The sequence below is a fragment of the Pecten maximus genome, chromosome 5 (assembly GCF_902652985.1).
Source record: "Pecten maximus chromosome 5, xPecMax1.1, whole genome shotgun sequence".
Classification (NCBI taxonomy): Eukaryota; Metazoa; Mollusca; class Bivalvia; order Pectinida; family Pectinidae; genus Pecten; species Pecten maximus.
In genome coordinates this window covers 41,512,653-41,536,580 of record NC_047019.1, presented here as the reverse complement: position 1 = coordinate 41,536,580, position 23,928 = coordinate 41,512,653, and the positions used below count along the sequence as shown (strand labels likewise).

Sequence of the window (23,928 nt, the reverse complement as noted above, 5' to 3'; positions counted from 1 at the left end):
TTTTAATATTTTCTTTGTTTACCTATTCACCTTTAATAATTTCATTCGGAGACATTATTGATGTTATTATTTAATACAAACGTTAGGGTAGACGTCTAAACAGCCATTTAAGACTTAATTGACAACTGTATTGCATCCCAGTGAAATATCAACACACATAATAGGATTTAACAATGGTCTCGATAACCCGTATAAAAGGTAAAGCTTGGATATGACTACTGCCGGCGTAATTGAATCAGACAATAAAAACTTTTGTTGTAATAAAACCGTGTATATAACAGACTGAGCCGTTAATAGTGTTACAGTGACATAAGATCTTATATAATAGACAATTATGTTTGAATTCTGTCTAGTCACCTCATTCCCTTTCAACTTTCTTTATTCAACTTTCTTTATTCAATCTCTTTACAAAAGTTCAATGTATAGAGAAACATATTTACAACATTCAACAAATACAATATATACGGAGGACAAATTATTTAACTTTTTTAAACAGAACTTTGATAAATTTACATAAATTTCTTAATGTTTTGATATTTGTAGAGTTCATAAGCTGTGAAAATTGTATAATATTTGGTATCGCATAATAGTATTTATTAATATATAATTTTCTTTCCAAAGTCAAAAATGGGCATTTTAATAGATAATGAAATTCATCACCGATGTCATTGGTATCACAATAAGGACAAATTCTATTTTGATAATTTACATTATTCCATCTACCAGTTTCCACAACGAGTTTATGATTACTTGTTCTAAATCTACAAATCAAAATTCTGTCGTTGTCACTTAATATATCAAAATATTTTTCAAAATTACACTTTTTTTTTTATATATTCTATAACAGATTGACATCGATGAATTAAAAATGTCATTATTCCATTTTTGTAAAAATTGATCACACAATATCTGCTTAACTTGAGCTTTAACCCATTGTGGGTTCAAATTATTATGGAATTGAGAATTCCATATATACATCAGACCACAATCATTTAAAATATTTTGTATAAAACTTAGGTATGGAACAACTTTATTTTCATTAATAAATACATGATATAACATATTATACATTACAACATTCAATTTACTTTCTTTTGATATAATCATATTTGACCAATAATTAATCATCTTTATTTTTATGTCAATTACAAGTGGTTTTGTACCCAGTTCGCCATATACCATGGAACTTGGTGTACTTTTTTTCAAACCACTGCAACTCCATGTCATTTTAGTGGTAACGCGGTATAATGATCTGTACCACTAGACTGTTAGTCTGTACCACTAGACTGTTTGTCTGTACCACTAGACTGTCTGTCTGTACCACTAGACTGTTTGTCTGTACCACTAGACTTTTTGTCTGTCTGTACCACTAGACTGTTTGTCTGTATCAGTAGACTGTTTGTCTGTCTGTACCACTAGATTGTCTGTCTGTACCACTAGACTGTTTGTCTGTATCAGTAGACTGTTTGTCTGTCTATACCACTATACTGTCTGTCTATACCACTAGACTGTTTGTATGTACCACCAGACTGTTTGTCTGTCTGTACCACTAGACTGTCTGTCTGTACCACTAGACCGTTTGTCTGTCTGTACCACTAGACTGTTTGTCTGTCTGTACCACTACACTGTTTGTCTGTACCACTAGACTGTTTGTATGTACCACCAGACTGTTTGTCTGTCTGTACCACTAGATTGTCTGTCTGTACCACTAGACTGTCTGTCTGTACCACTAGACCGTTTGTCTGTCTGTCTGTACCACTAGACTGTCTGTCTGTACCACTAGACTGTTTGTCTGTACCACTAGACTGTTGTCTGTACCACTAGACTGTTTGTCTGTACCACTAGACTGTCTGTCTGTCTGTACCACTAGACTGTTTGTCTGTCTGTACCACTAGACTGTTTGCCTGTCTGTACCACTAGACTGTCTGTCTGTACCACTAGACTGTTTGTCTGTACCACTAGACTGTTTGTCTGTCTGTACCATTAGATTGTCTGTCTGTACTACTAGACTGTTTGTCTGTCTGTACCATTAGATTGTTTGTCTGTACCACTAGACTGTCTGTCTGTACCACTAGACTGTCTGTCTGTACCACTAGACTGTTTGTCTGTCTGTACCACTAGACTGTTTGTCTGTACCACTAGACTGTTTGTCTGTCTGTACCACTAGACTGTTTGTCTGTCTGTATCACTAGACTGTTTGCCTGTCTGTACCACTAGACTGTCTGTCTGTACCACTAGACTGTCTGTCTGTACCACTAGACTGTTTGTCTGTCTGTACCACTAGATTGTTTGTCTGTACCACTAGACTGTTTGTCTGTACCAGACCGTTCTAGGAATGTTCGTTACACACTCCTTTGTAAGGTGATCCAAATTCTATCGTATTACAAGTAACTGTAATAACGGCATTTAATGTAGTTTTGTGATAATGTTATGGATAATTTGCTAAAAAGTAATCTCTTAATCATGATAAGTTTTGTTGATAACGATTATAAGGTTGAATGATAATGGATATTTGTATTTAAGACTTGCTGTTACTATGATGTTCACGCGGGTAAAATCATTTTATTAAGGCAGTGTCCACATACGATGTCCTTATAATGCCGATAACGATGCCGTTTTGCTGTCGCCAGTTATATAGTTATACTTAAAATGGGTTCCCGCGTATTTTCGCTCAAGCTTTGTCCATGGTAAACGTATTAAGTAATTTTTAGTTGACTTTGTGTTAATAACGTACAGAACTTCGCTGTATAAAAATCTCAATGGAACGACATTTACTCGGATATAATTCCTATCCTGACTGGATCCGAACGATTACGTGACATTCCATTGTGTGTAACGGTGTAAACATATGGGGATAAACGTAACAAGAGATCTATAAATCTCTGACGTAATCAAGTGACGATTCTCCGAAGTAAGTTGATAATCTTTTAGCCTCCTATCATAAATATTGTGCTAAGATGGAGGACAGAAACCGGAGATACACGGGAACCTACCATTTAAGATGTCATTATTCACAATTATCTTGTTTTACTATTTTCTAGGAAAATATGGCGCAGTCTGAATCACCGTCACAGGTAAGTTGTTACCCTTACATAAAACCTAGATATCGAATTATCTCCCCTTATCTTAGGTGACGTCTACAATCACGTGTTCATTTTCTGTTCGTTGTTTGTATGCGGGTATCAACCAAATGTTGCTATCAATACTGGAAAAGTCGTGTAAAGAGAGACTGAATACTAGCCGGTTATACCGTGTATGTGTGTATAGTGGGGTACCTGTAAAGAGAGACTAACCGGTGATACCGTGTATGTGTTTATAGTGGGGTACCCGTAAAGAGAGACTAACCGGTGATACCGTGTATGTGTGTATAGTGGGGTACCTGTAAAGAGAGACTGACCGGTGATACCGTGTATTTGTGTATAGTGGGGTACCTGTAAAGAGAGACTGACCGGTTATACCGTGTATGTGTGTATAGTGGGGTACCTGTAAAGAGAGACTGACCGGTGATACCGTGTATGTGTGTATAGTGGGGTACCTGTAAAGAGAGACTAACCGGTGATACCGTGTATGTGTGTATAGTGGGGTACCTGTAAAGAGAGACTAACCGGTGATACCGTGTATGTGTTTATAGTGGGGTACCTGTAAAGAGAGACTAACCGGTGATACCGTGTATGTGTTTATAGTGGGGTACCTGTAAAGAGAGACTAACCGGTGATACCGTGTATGTGTGTATAGTGGGGTACCTGTAAAGAGAGACTAACCGGTGATACCGTGTATGTGTGTATAGTGGGGTACCTGTAAAGAGAGACTAACCGGTTATACCGTGTATGTGTTTATAGTGGGGTACCTGTAAAGAGAGACTAGCCGGTGATACCGTGTATGTGTGTATAGTGGGGTACCTGTAAAGAGAGACTAACCGGTGATACCGTGTATGTGTGTATAGTGGGGTACCTGTAAAGAGAGACTAACCGGTGATACCGTGTATGTGTTTATAGTGGGGTACCTGTAAAGAGAGACTGACCGGTTATACCGTGTATGTGTTTATAGTGGGGTACCTGTAAAGAGAGACTAACCGGTTATACCGTGTATGTGTGTATAGTGGGGTACCTGTAAAGAGAGACTGACCGGTGATACCGTGTATGTGTGTATAGTGGGGTACCTGTAAAGAGAGACTAACCGGTGATACCGTGTATGTGTGTATAGTGGGGTACCTGTAAAGAGAGACTAACCGGTGATACCGTGTATGTGTGTATAGTGGGGTACCTGTAAAGAGAGACTGACCGGTTATACCGTGTATGTGTGTATAGTGGGGTACCTGTAAAGAGAGACTAACCGGTGATACCGTGTATGTGTGTATAGTGGGGTACCTGTAAAGAGAGACTGACCGGTGATACCGTGTATGTGTGTATAGTGGGGTACCTGTAAAGAGAGACTAACCGGTGATACCGTGTATGTGTTTATAGTGGGGTACCTGTAAAGAGAGACTAACCGGTGATACCGTGTATGTGTGTATAGTGGGGTACCTGTAAAGAGAGACTGACCGGTGATACCGTGTATGTGTGTATAGTGGGGTACCTGTAAAGAGAGACTAACCGGTGATACAGTGTATGTGTTTATAGTGGGGTACCTGTAAAGAGAGACTAATCGGTGATACCGTGTATGTGTGTATAGTGGGGTACCTGTAAAGAGAGACTGAATACTAGCCGGCGATACCGTGTATATGTGTATAGTGGGGTACCTGTAAAGAGAGACTAACCGGTTATACCGTGTATGTGTTTATAGTGGGGTACCTGTAAAGAGAGACTAACCGGTTATACCGTGTATGTGTTTATAGTGGGGTACCTGTAAAGAGAGACTGACCGGTTATACCGTGTATGTGTGTATAGTGGGGTACCTGTAAAGAGAGACTGACCGGTGATACCGTGTATGTGTGTATAGTGGGGTACCTGTAAAGAGAGACTGACCGGTTATACCGTGTATGTGTGTATAGTGGGGTACCTGTAAAGAGAGACTGACCGGTGATACCGTGTATGTGTGTATAGTGGGGTACCTGTAAAGAGAGACTGACCGGTGATACCGTGTATGTGTTTATAGTGGGGTACCTGTAAAGAGAGACTGAATACTAGCCGGCGATACCGTGTATGTGTGTATAGTGGGGTACCTGTAAAGAGAGACTGACCGGTGATACCGTGTATGTGTTTATAGTGGGGTACCTGTAAAGAGAGACTAACCGGTGATACCGTGTATGTGTGTATAGTGGGGTACCTGTAAAGAGAGACTAACCGGTGATACCGTGTATGTGTGTATAGTGGGGTACCTGTAAAGAGAGACTAACCGGTGATACCGTGTATGTGTGTATAGTGGGGTACCTGTAAAGAGAGACTAACCGGTGATACCGTGTATGTGTGTATAGTGGGGTACCTGTAAAGAGAGACTGAATACTAGCCGGCGATACCGTGTATGTATAGTGGGGTACCTGTAAAGAGAGACTGACCGGTGATACCGTGTATGTGTTTATAGTGGGGTACCTGTAAAGAGAGACTGACCGGTTATACCGTGTATGTGTTTATAGTGGGGTACCCGTAAAGAGAGACTAACCGGTGATACCGTGTATGTGTTAATAGTGGGGTACCTGTAAAGAGAGACTAACCGATGATACCGTGTATGTGTGTATAGTGGGGTACCTGTAAAGAGAGACTGACTGGTGATACCGTGTATGTGTGTATAGGGGGGTACATGTAAAGAGAGACTAACCGGTGATACAGTGTATGTGTTTATAGTGGGGTACCTTTAAAGAGAGGCTAACCGGTGATACCGTGTATGTGTGTATAGTGGGGTACCCGTAAAGAGAGACTAACCGGTGATACCGTGTATGTGTGTATAGTGGGGTACCTGTAAAGAGAGACTAATCGGTGATACCGTGTATGTGTGTATAGTGGGGTACCTGTAAAGAGAGACTGAATACTAGCCGGCGATACCGTGTATGTGTGTATAGTGGGGTACCTTTAAAGAGAGGCTAACCGGTGATACCGTGTATGTGTGTATAGTGGGGTACCTGTAAAGAGAGACTAACCGGTGATACCGTGTATGTGTGTATAGTGGGGTACCCGTAAAGAGAGACTAACCGGTGATACCGTGTATGTGTGTATAGTGGGGTACCTGTAAAGAGAGACTAATCGGTGATACCGTGTATGTGTGTATAGTGGGGTACCTGTAAAGAGAGACTGAATACTAGCCGGCGATACCGTGTATGTGTGTATAGTGGGGTACCTGTAAAGAGAGACTAACCGGTTATACCGTGTATGTGTTAATAGTGGGGTACCTGTAAAGAGAGACTAACCGGTTATACCGTGTATGTGTTTATAGTGGGGTACCTGTAAAGAGAGACTGACCGGTTATACCGTGTATGTGTGTATAGTGGGGTACCTGTAAAGAGAGACTGACCGGTGATACCGTGTATGTGTGTATAGTGGGGTACCTGTAAAGAGAGACTGACCGGTTATACCGTGTATGTGTGTATAGTGGGGTACCTGTAAAGAGAGACTGACCGGTTATACCGTGTATGTGTGTATAGTGGGGTACCTGTAAAGAGAGACTGACCGGTGATACCGTGTATGTGTGTATAGTGGGGTACCTGTAAAGAGAGACTAACCGGTGATACCGTGTATGTGTTTATAGTGGGGTACCTGTAAAGAGAGACTAACCGGTGATACCGTGTATGTGTGTATAGTGGGGTACCTGTAAAGAGAGACTGAATACTAGCCGGCGATACCGTGTATGTATAGTGGGGTACCTGTAAAGAGAGACTGGCCGGTTATACCGTATATGTGTGTATAGTGGGGTACCTGTAAAGAGAGACTAACCGGTGATACCGTGCATGTGTTTATAGTGGGGTACCTGTAAAGAGAGACTGGCCGGTTATACCGTGTATGTGTTTATAGTGGGGTACCCGTAAAGAGAGACTAACCGGTGATACCGTGTATGTGTTAATAGTGGGGTACCTGTAAAGAGAGACTGACCGATGATACCGTGTATGTGTGTATAGTGGGGTACCTGTAAAGAGAGACTGACTGGTGATACCGTGTATGTGTGTATAGGGGGGTACATGTAAAGAGAGACTAACCGGTGATACAGTGTATGTGTTTATAGTGGGGTACCTGTAAAGAGAGACTAATCGGTGATACCGTGTATGTGTGTATAGTGGGGTACCTGTAAAGAGAGACTGAATACTAGCCGGCGATACCGTGTATATGTGTATAGTGGGGTACCTGTAAAGAGAGACTAACCGGTTATACCGTGTATGTGTTTATAGTGGGGTACCTGTAAAGAGAGACTAACCGGTTATACCGTGTATGTGTGTATAGTGGGGTACCTGTAAAGAGAGACTGACCGGTTATACCGTGTATGTGTGTATAGTGGGGTACCTGTAAAGAGAGACTGACCGGTGATACCGTGTATGTGTGTATAGTGGGGTACCTGTAAAGAGAGACTGACCGGTTATACCGTGTATGTGTGTATAGTGGGGTACCTGTAAAGAGAGACTGACCGGTGATACCGTGTATGTGTGTATAGTGGGGTACCTGTAAAGAGAGACTGACCGGTGATACCGTGTATGTGTTTATAGTGGGGTACCTGTAAAGAGAGACTGAATACTAGCCGGCGATACCGTGTATGTGTGTATAGTGGGGTACCTGTAAAGAGAGACTGACCGGTGATACCGTGTATGTGTTAATAGTGGGGTACCTGTAAAGAGAGACTAACCGGTGATACCGTGTATGTGTGTATAGTGGGGTACCTGTAAAGAGAGACTAATCGGTGATACCGTGTATGTGTGTTAGTGGGGTACCTGTAAAGAGAGACTAACCGGTGATACCGTGTATGTGTGTATAGTGGGGTACCTGTAAAGAGAGACTAACCGGTGATACCGTGTATGTGTTAATAGTGGGGTACCTGTAAAGAGAGACTGAATACTAGCCGGCGATACCGTGTATGTATAGTGGGGGTACCTGTAAAGAGAGACTGACCGGTGATACCGTGCATGTGTTTATAGTGGGGTACCTGTAAAGAGAGACTGGCCGGTTATACCGTGTATGTGTTTATAGTGGGGTACCCGTAAAGAGAGACTAACCGGTGATACCGTGTATGTGTTAATAGTGGGGTACCTGTAAAGAGAGACTGAATACTAGCCGGCGATACCGTGTATGTATAGTGGGGTACCTGTAAAGAGAGACTGGCCGGTGATACCGTGCATGTGTTTATAGTGGGGTACCTGTAAAGAGAGACTGGCCGGTTATACCGTGTATGTGTTTATAGTGGGGTACCCGTAAAGAGAGACTAACCGGTGATACCGTGTATGTGTTAATAGTGGGGTACCTGTAAAGAGAGACTGACCGATGATACCGTGTATGTGTGTATAGTGGGGTACCTGTAAAGAGAAACTGACTGGTGATACCGTGTATGTGTGTATAGGGGGGTACATGTAAAGAGAGACTAACCGGTGATACAGTGTATGTGTTTATAGTGGGGTACCTTTAAAGAGAGGCTAACCGGTGATACCGTGTATGTGTGTATAGTGGGGTACCCGTAAAGAGAGACTAACCGGTGATACTGTGTATGTGTGTATAGTGGGGTACCTGTAAAGAGAGACTAATCGGTGATACCGTGTATGTGTGTATAGTGGGGTACCTGTAAAGAGAGACTGAATACTAGCCGGCGATACCGTGTATGTGTGTATAGTGGGGTACCTTTAAAGAGAGGCTAACCGGTGATACCGTGTATGTGTGTATAGTGGGGTACCTGTAAAGAGAGATTAACCGGTGATATCGTGTATGTGTGTATAGTGGGGTACCCGTAAAGAGAGACTAACCGGTGATACCGTGTATGTGTGTATAGTGGGGTACCTGTAAAGAGAGACTAATCGGTGATACCGTGTATGTGTGTATAGTGGGGTACCTGTAAAGGGAGACTGAATACTAGCCGGCGATACCGTGTATGTGTGTATAGTGGGGTACCTGTAAAGAGAGACTAACCTGTTATACCGTGTATGTGTTTATAGTGGGGTACCTGTAAAGAGAGACTAACCGGTTATACCGTGTATATGTTTATAGTGGGGTACCTGTAAAGAGAGACTGACCGGTTATACCGTGTATGTGTGTATAGTGGGGTACCTGTAAAGAGAGACTGACCGGTGATACCGTGTATGTGTGTATAGTGGGGTACCTGTAAAGAGAGACTGACCAGTTATACCGTGTATGTGTGTATAGTGGGGTATCTGTAAAGAGAGACTGACCGGTTATACCGTGTATGTGTGTATAGTGGGGTACCTGTAAAGAGAGACTGACCGGTGATACCGTGTATGTGTGTATAGTGGGGTACCTGTAAAGAGAGACTAACCGGTGATACCGTGTATGTGTTTATAGTGGGGTACCTGTAAAGAGAGACTAACCGGTGATACCGTGTATGTGTTTATAGTGGGGTACCTGTAAAGAGAGACTGAATACTAGCCGGCGATACCGTGTATGTATAGTGGGGTACCTGTAAAGAGAGACTGGCCGGTTATACCGTATATGTGTGTATAGTGGGGTACCTGTAAAGAGAGACTAACCGGTGATACCGTGCATGTGTTTATAGTGGGGTACCTGTAAAGAGAGACTGGCCGGTTATACCGTGTATGTGTTTATAGTGGGGTACCCGTAAAGAGAGACTAACCGGTGATACCGTGTATGTGTTAATAGTGGGGTACCTGTAAAGAGAGACTGACCGATGATACCGTGTATGTGTGTATAGTGGGGTACCTGTAAAGAGAGACTGACTGGTGATACCGTGTATGTGTGTATAGGGGGGTACATGTAAAGAGAGACTAACCGGTGATACCGTGTATGTGTTTATAGTGGGGTACCTGTAAAGAGAGACTAACCGGTGATACCGTGTATGTGTGTATAGTGGGGTACCTGTAAAGAGAGACTGAATACTAGCCGGCGATACCGTGTATGTGTGTATAGTGGGGTACCTGTAAAGAGAGACTAACCGGTTATACCGTGTATGTGTTTATAGTGGGGTACCTGTAAAGAGAGACTAACCGGTTATACCGTGTATGTGTTTATAGTGGGGTACCTGTAAAGAGAGACTGACCGGTTATACCGTGTATGTGTGTATAGTGGGGTACCTGTAAAGAGAGACTGACCGGTGATACCGTGTATGTGTGTATAGTGGGGTACCTGTAAAGAGAGACTGACCGGTTATACCGTGTATGTGTGTATAGTGGGGTACCTGTAAAGAGAGACTGACCGGTGATACCGTGTATGTGTGTATAGTGGGGTACCTGTAAAGAGAGACTGACCGGTGATACCGTGTATGTGTTTATAGTGGGGTACCTGTAAAGAGAGACTGAATACTAGCCGGCGATACCGTGTATGTGTGTATAGTGGGGTACCTGTAAAGAGAGACTGACCGGTGATACCGTGTATGTGTTAATAGTGGGGTACCTGTAAAGAGAGACTAACCGGTGATACCGTGTATGTGTGTATAGTGGGGTACCTGTAAAGAGAGACTAATCGGTGATACCGTGTATGTGTGTTTAGTGGGGTACCTGTAAAGAGAGACTAACCGGTGATACCGTGTATGTGTGTATAGTGGGGTACCTGTAAAGAGAGACTAACCGGTGATACCGTGTATGTGTTAATAGTGGGGTACCTGTAAAGAGAGACTGAATACTAGCCGGCGATACCGTGTATGTATAGTGGGGTACCTGTAAAGAGAGACTGGCCGGTGATACCGTGCATGTGTTTATAGTGGGGTACCTGTAAAGAGAGACTGGCCGGTTATACCGTGTATGTGTTTATAGTGGGGTACCCGTAAAGAGAGACTAACCGGTGATACCGTGTATGTGTTAATAGTGGGGTACCTGTAAAGAGAGACTAACCGATGATACCGTGTATGTGTGTATAGTGGGGTACCTGTAAAGAGAAACTGACTGGTGATACCGTGTATGTGTGTATAGGGGGGTACATGTAAAGAGAGACTAACCGGTGATACAGTGTATGTGTTTATAGTGGGGTACCTTTAAAGAGAGGCTAACCGGTGATACCGTGTATGTGTGTATAGTGGGGTACCCGTAAAGAGAGACTAACCGGTGATACCGTGTATGTGTATATAGTGGGGTACCTGTAAAGAGAGACTAATCGGTGATACCGTGTATATGTGTATAGTGGGGTACCTGTAAAGAGAGACTGAATACTAGCCGGCGATACCGTGTATGTGTGTATAGTGGGGTACCTTTAAAGAGAGGCTAACCGGTGATACCGTGTATGTGTGTATAGTGGGGTACCTGTAAAGAGAGATTAACCGGTGATATCGTGTATGTGTGTATAGTGGGGTACCCGTAAAGAGAGACTAACCGGTGATACCGTGTATGTGTGTATAGTGGGGTACCTGTAAAGAGAGACTAATCGGTGATACCGTGTATGTGTGTATAGTGGGGTACCTGTAAAGGGAGACTGAATACTAGCCGGCGATACCGTGTATGTGTGTATAGTGGGGTACCTGTAAAGAGAGACTAACCTGTTATACCGTGTATGTGTTGATAGTGGGGTACCTGTAAAGAGAGACTAACCGGTTATACCGTGTATGTGTTTATAGTGGGGTACCTGTAAAGAGAGACTGACCGGTTATACCGTGTATGTGTGTATAGTGGGGTACCTGTGAAGAGAGACTGACCGGTGATACCGTGTATGTGTGTATAGTGGGGTACCTGTAAAGAGAGACTGACCAGTTATACCGTGTATGTGTGTATAGTGGGGTATCTGTAAAGAGAGACTGACCGGTTATACCGTGTATGTGTGTATAGTGGGGTACCTGTAAAGAGAGACTGACCGGTGATACCGTGTATGTGTGTATAGTGGGGTACCTGTAAAGAGAGACTAACCGGTGATACCGTGTATGTGTTTATAGTGGGGTACCTGTAAAGAGAGACTAACCGGTGATACCGTGTATGTGTTTATAGTGGGGTACCTGTAAAGAGAGACTGAATACTAGCCGGCGATACCGTGTATGTGTGTATAGTGGGGTACCTGTAAAGAGAGACTGACCGGTTATACCGTGTATGTGTTAATAGTGGGGTACCTGTAAAGAGAGACTAACCGGTGATACCGTGTATGTGTGTATAGTGGGGTACCTGTAAAGAGAGACTAACCGGTGATACCGTGTATGTGTGTTATAGTGGGGTACCTGTAAAGAGAGACTAACCGGTGATACCGTGTATGTGTGTATAGTGGGGTACCTGTAAAGAGAGACTGACCGGTTATACCGTGTATGTGTGTATAGTGGGGTACCTGTAAAGAGAGACTAACCGGTGATACCGTGTATGTGTGTATAGTGGGGTACCTGTAAAGAGAGACTAACCGGTGATACCGTGTATGTGTGTATAGTGGGGTACCTGTAAAGAGAGACTAACCGGTGATACCGTGTATGTGTTAATAGTGGGGTACCTGTAAAGAGAGACTAACCGGTGATACCGTGTATGTGTGTATAGTGGGGTACCTGTAAAGAGAGACTAACCGGTGATACCGTGTATGTGTGTATAGTGGGGTACCTGTAAAGAGAGACTGACTTGTCATACCGTGTATTTGTGTATAGTGGGGTACCTGTAAAGAGAGACTAACCGGTGATACCGTGTATGTGTGTATAGTGGGGTACCTGTAAAGAGAGACTAACCGGTGATACCGTGTATGTGTGTATAGTGGGGTACCTGTAAAGAGAGACTAACCGGTGATACCGTGTATGTGTTAATAGTGAGGTACCTGTAAAGAGAGACTGACCGGTGATACCGTGTATGTGTGTATAGTGGGGTACCTGTAAAGAGAGACTGACCGGTGATACCGTGTATGTGTTTATAGTGGGGTACCTGTAAAGAGAGACTGACCGGTGATACCGTGTATGTGTGTATAGTGGGGTACCTGTAAAGAGAGACTGACCGGTGATACCGTGTATGTGTTTTTAGTGCATCAGGTAAAAGACGGCAACAAAATTAAATACTTTTTTTTGTACTTTCTGTAAGATAACAGCGTCCTAGTGGCGCTTCTGATTATGTGTCTTCATCAAGATGTTTTTGTATGAATTGAAAAGTTGTTACATGTTTCTATTCCTATTTTCTTTGGACAGCGAAACTATAAAAACTTTGCCTGATTAGTTTGTTCGTGGATTTTGACAAGATAGACATTTTCTGCAAATCAATCAATCAAGCAACCAACTAACCACCTAACCAACCAACGAACCAACGAACCAACCAACCAATCAACCAACCAATCAACCAATCAACCAATCAACCAACCAACCAATCCATCGATTATTTTATACCTCAAAAATAAGATTTAGAATCATAATTAGATAAATAAATATATAAATAATGGTTAATTTGCGATTTGATAACTCCTGCGAATTGTTATGCATGAATGAAAAACATAAAAATAAAATAAGAAATAAAATAACAAACAAACAAACAACAACAAAAAACAACAAACAAACCAAACAAACCAAACAAACGTTGATGTTTTATCAATATTTTGATGGATCCTTATTGCTGTCGCGTTTTTATAAAAATGACATCTATTTGCATTAATTATGAAATTAAGGTCAAACCTAATTATAATTATTGTCTAATAGAAAGCTTCATTATTAATATTACAAACGCATTATTCGTATTTACTGATAATTATGTTTGATTTAAACGCAGGTCAGTACGGCCACCGCCGATTCTAAACTCCAACCCGCAGAAGGCGAGATGGTGACCCAGTGGAAACAGCGACGGATGTCCATTATTTCCAAGGAATCATCGGGGATTCAAAATGATGAATCGAAACCAGTCGTTTCCAATCGTAGACGGTCCACATTCAAAGGAATCGCAACCTCTATAAATACATTGCTACAAGTTCGAAGAGGAACCAAAGCTCGATTGAGCGTCTCTGGATCTGAGGAACCTAAAACACCAAAACTGAAAATGGAAAACACGTACAAAATACAGCCCGATCCTGGACAAACATTTCAGACAAAGATGATTGAAGCCATAAGTAAAGAAGTGATGGAGGAAACACTAGACAATGTTAAATATAATTCAAGCCTTTGCAATAGATTGGTGTGTGACATTTCTCAGATGATTAAAAACAAAGTTAGGGGTCTGAACATGGCGCGTTATAGGCTTGTGGTCCATGTCTTTATCGGTCAGTCTAACGACCAAAGTATGCAGATGGCCAGTCGGTGTGTCTGGGACGATTCCACTGACAACTTTTCTACATATACATACAAGAACGACTCACTAGTAGCTGTGACTTCAGTGTATGGCGTGTACTTGGAATAAAGTCATCAGAGATACAGAAGAAAGTAAACTATTGATTTAAACATACAATAGTAGATATAATATTTGATATTGAAGTGATTAAATAACCGAGAGATATAGCTAATACACATTATTCTTACTGTACCTAGTTTGAATTACAAAACTTTTTAATTTACTTTTTTTTTTTTTTTTTTTTTTAATAATAAGCGTTAATCATGAACCAGAGTCAGTTACACCAGGAATATCTGTGAATATCGAGTTAAACCTCTGTTAGGCACTAGGAACAGAAGATAAAATGTTTCCACAGTAAATCCTCCAATTAGACAGTCTCCTGTCGGAGCTTAGACTCTTCCAACTAGCAGTGAATTAACTTTACTTTTGTCGACGTTCACTCGGCGTTACAGTGCAGCATATGGCAACGACAAAAATCGTCATCCTCTTTAACATTTTTATATTTAACATGGAATATTTAACTACATTTGCGGTAAATAACAATTTGTTTAAACAACATCCTGAAATGTTTGCGCTGTCCATGTGTTTCAAAGAAATACTAGTCTCATTGACTTTGTGTACTCTTCGTTCTGACAATAAAATAATTCAATCAAACATAATATGCTTGAATGTTTTGACATTGTCGTCAGTCTATCTTTTTGTAGACACAATTGAATGTACATACTATTTACAAAGTTGTATTATAATTGGAAGCAATCGAATGTAAAACTTGAACAAATATGAAAATATCACCCCTGGGCTTGGTTAAATAATTAATAAAGCATGCATCGAAGAATGATTAGAAAACTGCGATTCGACAGCGATTCTTTAGATGCCACACAAGGAACATTAAGCGTGATTTGCCCCTTGTTTCGTAGGATCCATGATGTGTTAGTTTCCTTCCTTGACTGATTTCGTAGGGTCCATGATGTTTCAGTTTCCTTCCTTGACTGATTTCGTAGGATCCATGATGTGTTAGTTTCCTTCCTTCACGGGTGTCGTAGGGTCCATGACGTTTCAGTTTCCTTCCTTCACGGGTGTCGTAGGGTCCATGATGTTTCAGTTTCCTTCCTTGACTGATTTCGTAGGATCCATGCTGTGTTAGTTTCCTTCCTTCACGGGTGTCGTAGGATCCATGACGTTTCAGTTTCCCTTCCTTGACTGGTTTCGTAGGATCCATGATGTGTTAGTTTCCTTCCTTGACTAGTTTCGTAGGATCCATGATGTTTCAGTTTCCTTCCTTCATGGGTGTCGTAGGGTCCATGACGTTTCAGTTTCCCTTCCTTCACGGGTGTCGTAGGGTCCATGATGTTTCAGTTTCCTTCCTTGACTGGTTTCGTAGGATCCACGATGTGTTAGTTTCCTTCCTTCACGGGTGTCGTAGGGTCCATGACGTTTCAGTTTCCTTCCTTGACTAGTTTCGTAGGATCCATGACGTTTCAGTTTCCCTTCCTTCACGGGTGTCGTAGGGTCCATGACGTTTCAGTTTCCCTTCCTTGACTGGTTTCGTAGGATCCATGATGTGTTAGTTTCCTTCCTTGACTAGTTTCGTAGGATCCATGATGTTTCAGTTTCCTTCCTTCATGGGTGTTGTAGGGTCCATGACGTTTCAGTTTCCCTTCCTTCACTTGTTTCATGTAGTCTTAATAATGTTTTGATATTTTGTCAGTCGACTTAAATGCAAAGTTAAAGTATGGGGTTGAAGAATATAGCAAGTTTCTGGTGTCCCGAGACCATGGGGTTGAGGAATATAGCAAGTTTCTGGTGTCCCGAGACCATGGGGTTGAGGAATATAGCAAGTTTCTGGTGTCCCGAGACCATGGGGTTGAGGAATATAGCAAGTTTCTGGTGTCCCGAGACCATGGGGTTGAGGAATATAGCAAGTTTCTGGTGTCCCGAGACCATGTCTATTTCCCGAGGCGAAAATATCCCTCAACCTCATACTTTAACCGTTTTATTATACCGATACAAACTGGAGAAATTATTTAGCAGGTTTTTTTAAAACCATAATCTGTGAAACAAGCTTCCATGTGATTGTCCCAGCCACCATTTTGATACACTGTTACGTAGCAAATGGGCCAAGTGATAATATTTCTTTTTTATTCAAAGCAGGGATGTTCTGCCCCTCATCTCTTGTGCGTTACGAATAAGACTGGCAGACAGAAAACGGGTACCATCAATGTTTATTTTAACCATCAACCGTAGCACCGTAAGAACTGCAATGATACAAGCAAAACAGTTCTTACAAATATAGTACATAAAATGTGATAACCCTACATGTACATTAATATCATACAAAACTGTTCTATGAACCTGCAATTAGATACATTGAATAGTATCATTTCTGTAGCATATCATCTTATTTCATGGACTATTGTTGTCGATATAAGTTCATACATCAAGATCATCATGAAAATATCGACATACAATTATTAGAATTATTTTAAAATGTAAAAGGTCTCTGCATCATTCTTTCCTTAACCGAATTATTGGTCAATACAGTTAATACTGCCTAAATACATGAAATACTGTCGAATAACCTGACAATAACACTAAACTGTAGTTACTTAATTATACAGACATACTTCAATGAAATTCATGAATAGCATATTAGCATATATGCATTTAAACAGAATTTACTGTATAAACTTACGCTGTAGGGACACCCAGCTGGGCATTCATGCTCTCACGACACACGTAACATAAGACTGGATATATTATATTCTCAACGAGATTCACTGCAAGAACACAAAAACTTACTATCAGTTACGTACAGAACGATAAAACCATATTCTCTATAACCTGACAGTGCTAGATTTGTACCATACAGAACGATGGAACCATATTCTGCACGAAATAACAATACTGGATTTATACCATACAAATCACATTGTTGCTATATATTGTACCGGGTGTCTGACACAGATGTAAATATGATTTCAATCACGAAAAACTTATGAACAACATTTCACAATAAAAATGACTAACTAGCACGTAAAATAATATTGATGCTCAGCTGCTTGTTTTACCACACTGCGCTTTCAGTCAAACTGCAAGCTTGTCCAATAGTCACAAAGAACAGAAACACTTTGATAGATTGAAATGGCCGTTTATTAAAACGACACGAAATATTTAATTACATAACCTTATGTAATGAAAATTAACATTACATAACACGGTTTATCCTAATCAGGATAACTTTCTATATATGACTATTGTAGGTGAGGGGGAAAATCAGCCCAAACCTAAAAATTGTAAAAAACTTAACATGTAACACCTCAAGTGTGCTGCGAGCGGGCTGCCCCAACCTCTCCCCTTTCTAGGGAAGAGGGAGGTAGGATTTATCCGTGCTCTAGGCCAGCTGGTAAGTGTTTACTCACTCAATTATAACCGAATACCACTTGAGGTGTGTATGGACATGTACATACTAAATTGAATAAAGCAGTAAATGCAATATAGAAAAACATTAAAATTAAACATAAGTTTGAAAAACAATCTTAAAATGAACAAAATCCTACCAAGATTGCCTAACCAAATGAAACAGATATCCTCATAATTCTACAATATATACATGAATGAAATCTACAAAGATTTCGCAACAGTAAAAAAGAATCAATGATTGAAATCTTACAAAGATTTCTCAACAAGTAAATAAAATGAACACGTCTTACAGGATTTCTAAAAGTAAATTGTCAACTGTAAGAAAAGAGAATGCAAAGGCCAAACAACCATAGCGGTGATGGGGTAGGAGGTGGGAATGCAAATAAAACACATTTACCTTTGGCCTTTGACTCCCTTTTCTGGCTGACGCTAAAGTGACGTCTCAAAAGCTGTACTGCGCAGTCTCGCAATGATCACGTGATGCCTGACTGCGCAGTCTTACTCTGGTCATGTGATGTCAAATTACCATATAAGGTTAATATACATAATATACAACAATCACAAGCACTTAACATAAATGCAATTAAATATTAATATTTAATTGTTTATTTATGCTCAGCTGCTTGTTTTACCACACTGCGCTTTCAGTCAAACTGCAAGCTTGTCCAATAGTCACAAAGAACAGAAACACTTTGATAGATTGAAATGGCCGTTTATTAAAACGACATGAAATATTTAATTACATAACCTTATGTAATGAAAATTAACATTACATAACACGGTTTATCCTAATCAGGATAACTTTCTATATATGACTATTGTAGGTGAGGGGGAAAATCAGCCACCATGCAGTGTCATGTCAGTGACCCATGGGTCAGTGACATTACAAATGCATCCCCCACCCGAAGCAGTCTGACTGAAAACTGATTAACACAGGAATAACTTTGTAATACAATTATTTACATACATATATAACTTTAACTACATGAGAAGGGCAGAGCTGAAGCATCCCAAATTCCCTTCAAGAAATGCACATTGTTCAAAATTGTGTCTCATGAACTGAACAGTTTCGTATGAATGGCATAAGCCATCCCAAATATCATTGCTTACACTGAAGTGTCACTAGTAAGCTTACTATATGCGGTTATTCCAAATACGTCCATTGGCTCCTAAGGGCAGAAGTGCATCACCCCATGCCCATATGAGTGTACGTATACACGATAAGTCCAACGAATATCATGGAAATGTTAAGGAAGAACCGCACTGAACCAAATGTAACTTTCTGGTGTATACTGACCACAGTAATACCCCGTGTATAAAATAATGAAAAAAGGAGCAGAGGTGCATCACCCCAAGACCCTTATTTCCACTTTGCAGTCTAGCTAGTTAATACACTTTTTCACTCATAATCAGCTCATGATAAATTTCACTGCATGTTAAATGACGCCAACAATAGAATGGTTCTAATGTAATAAACACAACTAACATTAAATAGTTTGTATTAAGTTATGTAAAATGGGAGGCAGGCAAATCAAACCATTATTGTTCAATGTTAACCTAGTGTGAAGATGCCATGCATCCAACTCACTAGCTAACTAAATTGCAGAAAAAGTTGGTATACGTATGTATTTCTTAAACGCACGCGAATGCCACCTGCCCATTGCTTGAATATCACCCTCAGGTACCCCCATGGTTGCGGCCAAACTAGCAGCTCCTATTCTGAAACTATGACTCTTATATGAGTCAGTGCTATAACCAGAAGCTAACAGAACACGTTTCATAATTCTTGTAAAGTATGCATAGGAGACTGGTTTGCCCGACTGAAAAATGTATAGAGGACCTGGTTTTGAGCCCCTTGTCTGTAGAAAGCAATACAGATTGTATACTGGACAAAACGACTTATCAGAATGCCCTTGTAGGGAAAGAGTCATAGGATCAGTATGATAATGACCTTTGTACGACTCAAATTTGATTTCTAAACGCGTAGGAAAAGCAACTGACCCCACCTTAAAGAACTGAATGTTGCTAAGTTGTAAAAGGTTGTGTTTACTTTGGCCCGCAGCAATCTCCCCAATTCTCAAGAATGCATGGAATGCCAACAAGTACATGGACTTGAAAGCCAAGATTTCATAAGGGGTGAGATCAATTGCTGACAAAGAAGAAACAAGCTTTTGAAGAATCGATTGAGTAATTGGAAGGCGAGTGTCAGGAGCTTTACCTTTCTTCTGTAATCCTGTTAACATTTTCCGTATAACAAAAATTTGAGTAGGATCTGTATGATTCAACAATTTGTGTGCATAACCAATAGCAGATACATAAGAATAAATAGTAGAAGTGGCAAAGCCAGATTGTACCAAATGAGCTATGAACAGTGCTAAGTGATCAATGCTAATGGGCAAGTGACATCTAACCTGCATAGTGTTATGCAAAAATGTAAACAGTAAATGAAAAGCCCTCCTGTATAATTGTTTAGAGCTCTCGGTATGTGCGTTGTCTAGCAGGCAGCGTACTTCTTGTGTCAGATTTGTAACAACGTCTGAGGTACTGGCATGGGACAACTGTCCATGTGTGGAACGTGCTGACGAAAAGCCTGGACCTGTAAACGAGACAGTAAATCAGCTGCAACGTTCAACCTGCCAGGAATATGACGAGCCCTAAATTGAATGTTAAAAGTTAGGGCTGCAACAACGAGCCTTCTAACTAAATTCATCATGACTTGATCTGACGACGACTGTTTATTTATTATGTGGACTACAGACAGATTGTCCGAAAAGAACAGGATACTAGAGTTCCTAAGTTTGTGACCCCACACTTCAAGAGCGACTGTAATCGGAAACAGTTCCTTGATATTAATGTGATATATCTGTAATTTTTCTGGCCATTCCCCATTGAACCAATGTGACCCAAAAATAGCTCCAAAACCTAAATTGCTGGCATCAGTAAACATACACAAAGTATCTGATGCAAATAAAACACATTTACCTTTGGCCTTTGACTCCCTTTTCTGGCTGACGCTAAAGTGACGTCTCAAAAGCTGTACTGCGCAGTCTCGCAATGATCACGACTGCGCAGTCTTACTCTGGTCATGTGATGTCAAACTACCATATAAGGTTAATATACATAATATACAACAATCACAAGCACTTAACATAAATGCAATTAAATATTAATATTTAATTGTTTATTTATGGTATTCTGATGACACGATTGACGTTAATCAATGTAATTTTATAAACACACCTCATGAACAATTGACTTGGCGAGAGCTTGGTAATAATTAACATGAAAGTATAACTTGTCAATCATAGGACTTTGAACTTATCCGATTATCTGACACTTTCTAAACAAACAAACTTCATTTATCAACTTTTTTCATCTAAATCTCGTATATACAATATCCACGATATATAGGATTATCTTTCAAATACAATGATAATTATAACTGTGTGGTATTTAACACCAGAAACTTACAAAAGACGTAAAATTCGTGTCGTCTGCTAAAGAACACAACGCTGTGAAAAACTACGCAAAAAGTGGTGACGTCACCAAAGTCACCAAAGGGAGGTAATGACTTTAGCGCTGACCAGTATGCGCACCACTAAGATTCAATATAATAATCAGAACGCCGATCCGGCACAAGGGAACATGATTTCAAATATTTCCCATAACAAAACCAAATTTTCATTGAGGTAGCCATCATCTGCTACATGGGATATACCACCTGAAATTCAGCGTAAAATTTTCTAAACAGCTGATCGCTTTCGGCAGACTGACAACTGTCAATCTCCTCAATATTGTTTTGTCCCTTGCCTCCAAATAATGTACCAACACTGCCACAGAGGCCTTCACTGTTTTCCTAGTGCTTTTAGAATCTTTTTTCTTCAAGTAGGGACCATCTAGCTCCGAAAATTTTGACAGCACCCTTTCAGTTGACCGGTCGTCTGCAAGTAGGCGGCGCGTTCAGTAGCAAGCTCCGACCACTTGGCTACGCTAGTAACTAACGTCATCTTCGGAAACAAGCTCCGCCCACCTCGCGTCTGATTGGCTCGGCGGAAATACCCGAAACTGCTGGCGTGTGTTACCTCAGGGGTGCGCTAGTTCTCAAGACTAACACACAGGACTAGCGCACAACAAAGCGAGGTTAAACAAAAAGGAGGGAAGTACAATGCAATCTATTTAACCAGTTACCTTTTATATAGAGTAAATAAAGTAGAGGTATGATAATATACATTTTTATAGCCTTCCTTATGTCACACGAGTATTTTGATATGTGGGTATTCCTTATAATTATGCACAAACAATTTTCAAATGAAACACAGTTTATTGAACATAAACACAGACACGGAGACAGTGACCTGAAATAAAAAGAACAATACCTAGAATACATATGGACACGTGTAAACGATGCCGACAATTACATTATTTAATACTGAACGCATTAAATATTCATTTAGGTATATTTTATATGTTTATATTATATTCTATTTTGTTTCATAGTTACACTTTTACAATTAACAATTAGAATACATTATTTTTACACTAGCTTTGACCCTATGGAGCCCGACCACGTGTATGTCATATGTTAAATATTTTAACATATTACGGGCAAGATATTTAAAATGCAAATATATTAGTTCAATGTATTTTATCTATATCAAATAGCTAAAACACATTAAATAATGTATTTATATTATTATTTTAAATTAAATAAACTTACCTTGAAGCACTGTGGCCGTAAAGCGCACAGGCTTATACTGGAAATGTGTATGGTGCAGGGTCTATAGCCGTTGTGGCTGCACTCACCTGGGCAAGGCCTAGGTAAGGTTTTCCACGTGCACGGGTATAGGGTCATGCAGGGTCAAAGTGACACACTCAACCAATCCTTGCGCTCACCTCTCATACGTCACTAATCAATCAATCAATAAAATATTTTATTATAGTGTCACATGTTAAAATATACACATATCAATTACAACTTTTCAAAATATATAAAACTATATCAACATCCAGCCATTACTGGCTTACGAGACACTTTGTGTCATTAAAACTATATTTCATCAAATACACAGGGACATGCATCTAAAAATATTACATAGACTAAAAGCATAGAATACTACTAATATACATGTACATTTGAATAGATAAGAAGACGCATTATTTTAAAAACACTCTTCTTCTACGAAGCATTGAAAATATTGTTTTACCTAATAAATACTGAATATCTGAATTATCCATTAATAAATTAAACTTGTTATTGATATCACATTCTTTAAAATTTTCGCAGACGCTTTCCATAGAATGAAAAAGATTAAGTCTTAGATCGCTGTACATAGGACATTCACACAAAAAGTGAATTTCATTTTCTACATTGTTTGTACAAAATACACAAAATCGTTCGTTTAAAGGAGTTTGAGGTATACTGAAACGACCAGTCTCGATCCTTAAAGGAGCACTTCCACAACGTAACTTGGTTAGAACGCTACGGTAAGGTCTAGGCATGTACTGTTTAGCATACTGTTCTGGTTTGCGGTCTTTCTTAAACTTCCGGTAAGTCCGTAACTTATTACCGTACACAAGACCACGATCGTTCCAAATTTGTCCGAACCAGTCACTTTCTTCTTTTTGTTGAACTTTAAGTTTAATGGCGTTTACAGTGTGATAAGTGGGTCTGACGGCAGATTCCAATAAGTTTTCGATACTGTATTTTTTCCCGAGTTTCACTACCCGCGCGCGTCACCATAACAACTACATGTATATACACAGGTACATAGGACATTATATGACACAGGGACTTGTACAAACATTATACACAATACACAGCGCAAGTATCTATATACACTTTACATGTACAGGTGTTGGTCAGACTATTATAAAATTTTACCACCGTGACACTTATTTTACACTATATGAAAGGTAGACAATATAATTGCTTTACCAGGTTAATAGTCGAAAGTGCTATTTACTCTTTTATTAGGATAAAGTCCGAAAACTCTTTCGAAAACGTAAGCGTCCAAGACGAAACAGAAAGAGTTTGTTTACTAAAATCGTTCGAGTGAATGCTACAGGAACATTTCGGAAAATGGCTTCAGCTACAAGATTATATAATCTGGATGAATAAGCGTTGGAGAGGATTGTTTCTGAAGGACAACGACAACGCTAACATATTTTTTTTGAATTTACATTAAAAATTGACCATTGAAACAGACTTTGCTTTTATTACTAGTCTT

At 40.2% G+C, this 23,928-nt stretch overlaps 1 protein-coding gene across 1 annotated transcript in view; it reads left to right on the top strand.

The window, feature by feature from the left end:
* LOC117328059 (tctex1 domain-containing protein 1-A-like) overlaps nt 1–14,950 on the top strand; it is a 39,339-nt gene extending 24,389 nt beyond the window's left edge. Inside the window, exons 2-3 of the mRNA XM_033885395.1 lie at nt 3,042–3,074; nt 13,730–14,950. Of these exons, the coding sequence (XP_033741286.1) occupies nt 3,048–3,074; nt 13,730–14,350 (648 nt within the window). The 5' untranslated portion in view covers nt 3,042–3,047 and the 3' untranslated portion in view covers nt 14,351–14,950. The remainder of the gene's footprint in view (nt 1–3,041; nt 3,075–13,729) is intronic.
* The last annotated feature ends 8,978 nt before the right edge of the window (nt 14,951–23,928 follow it).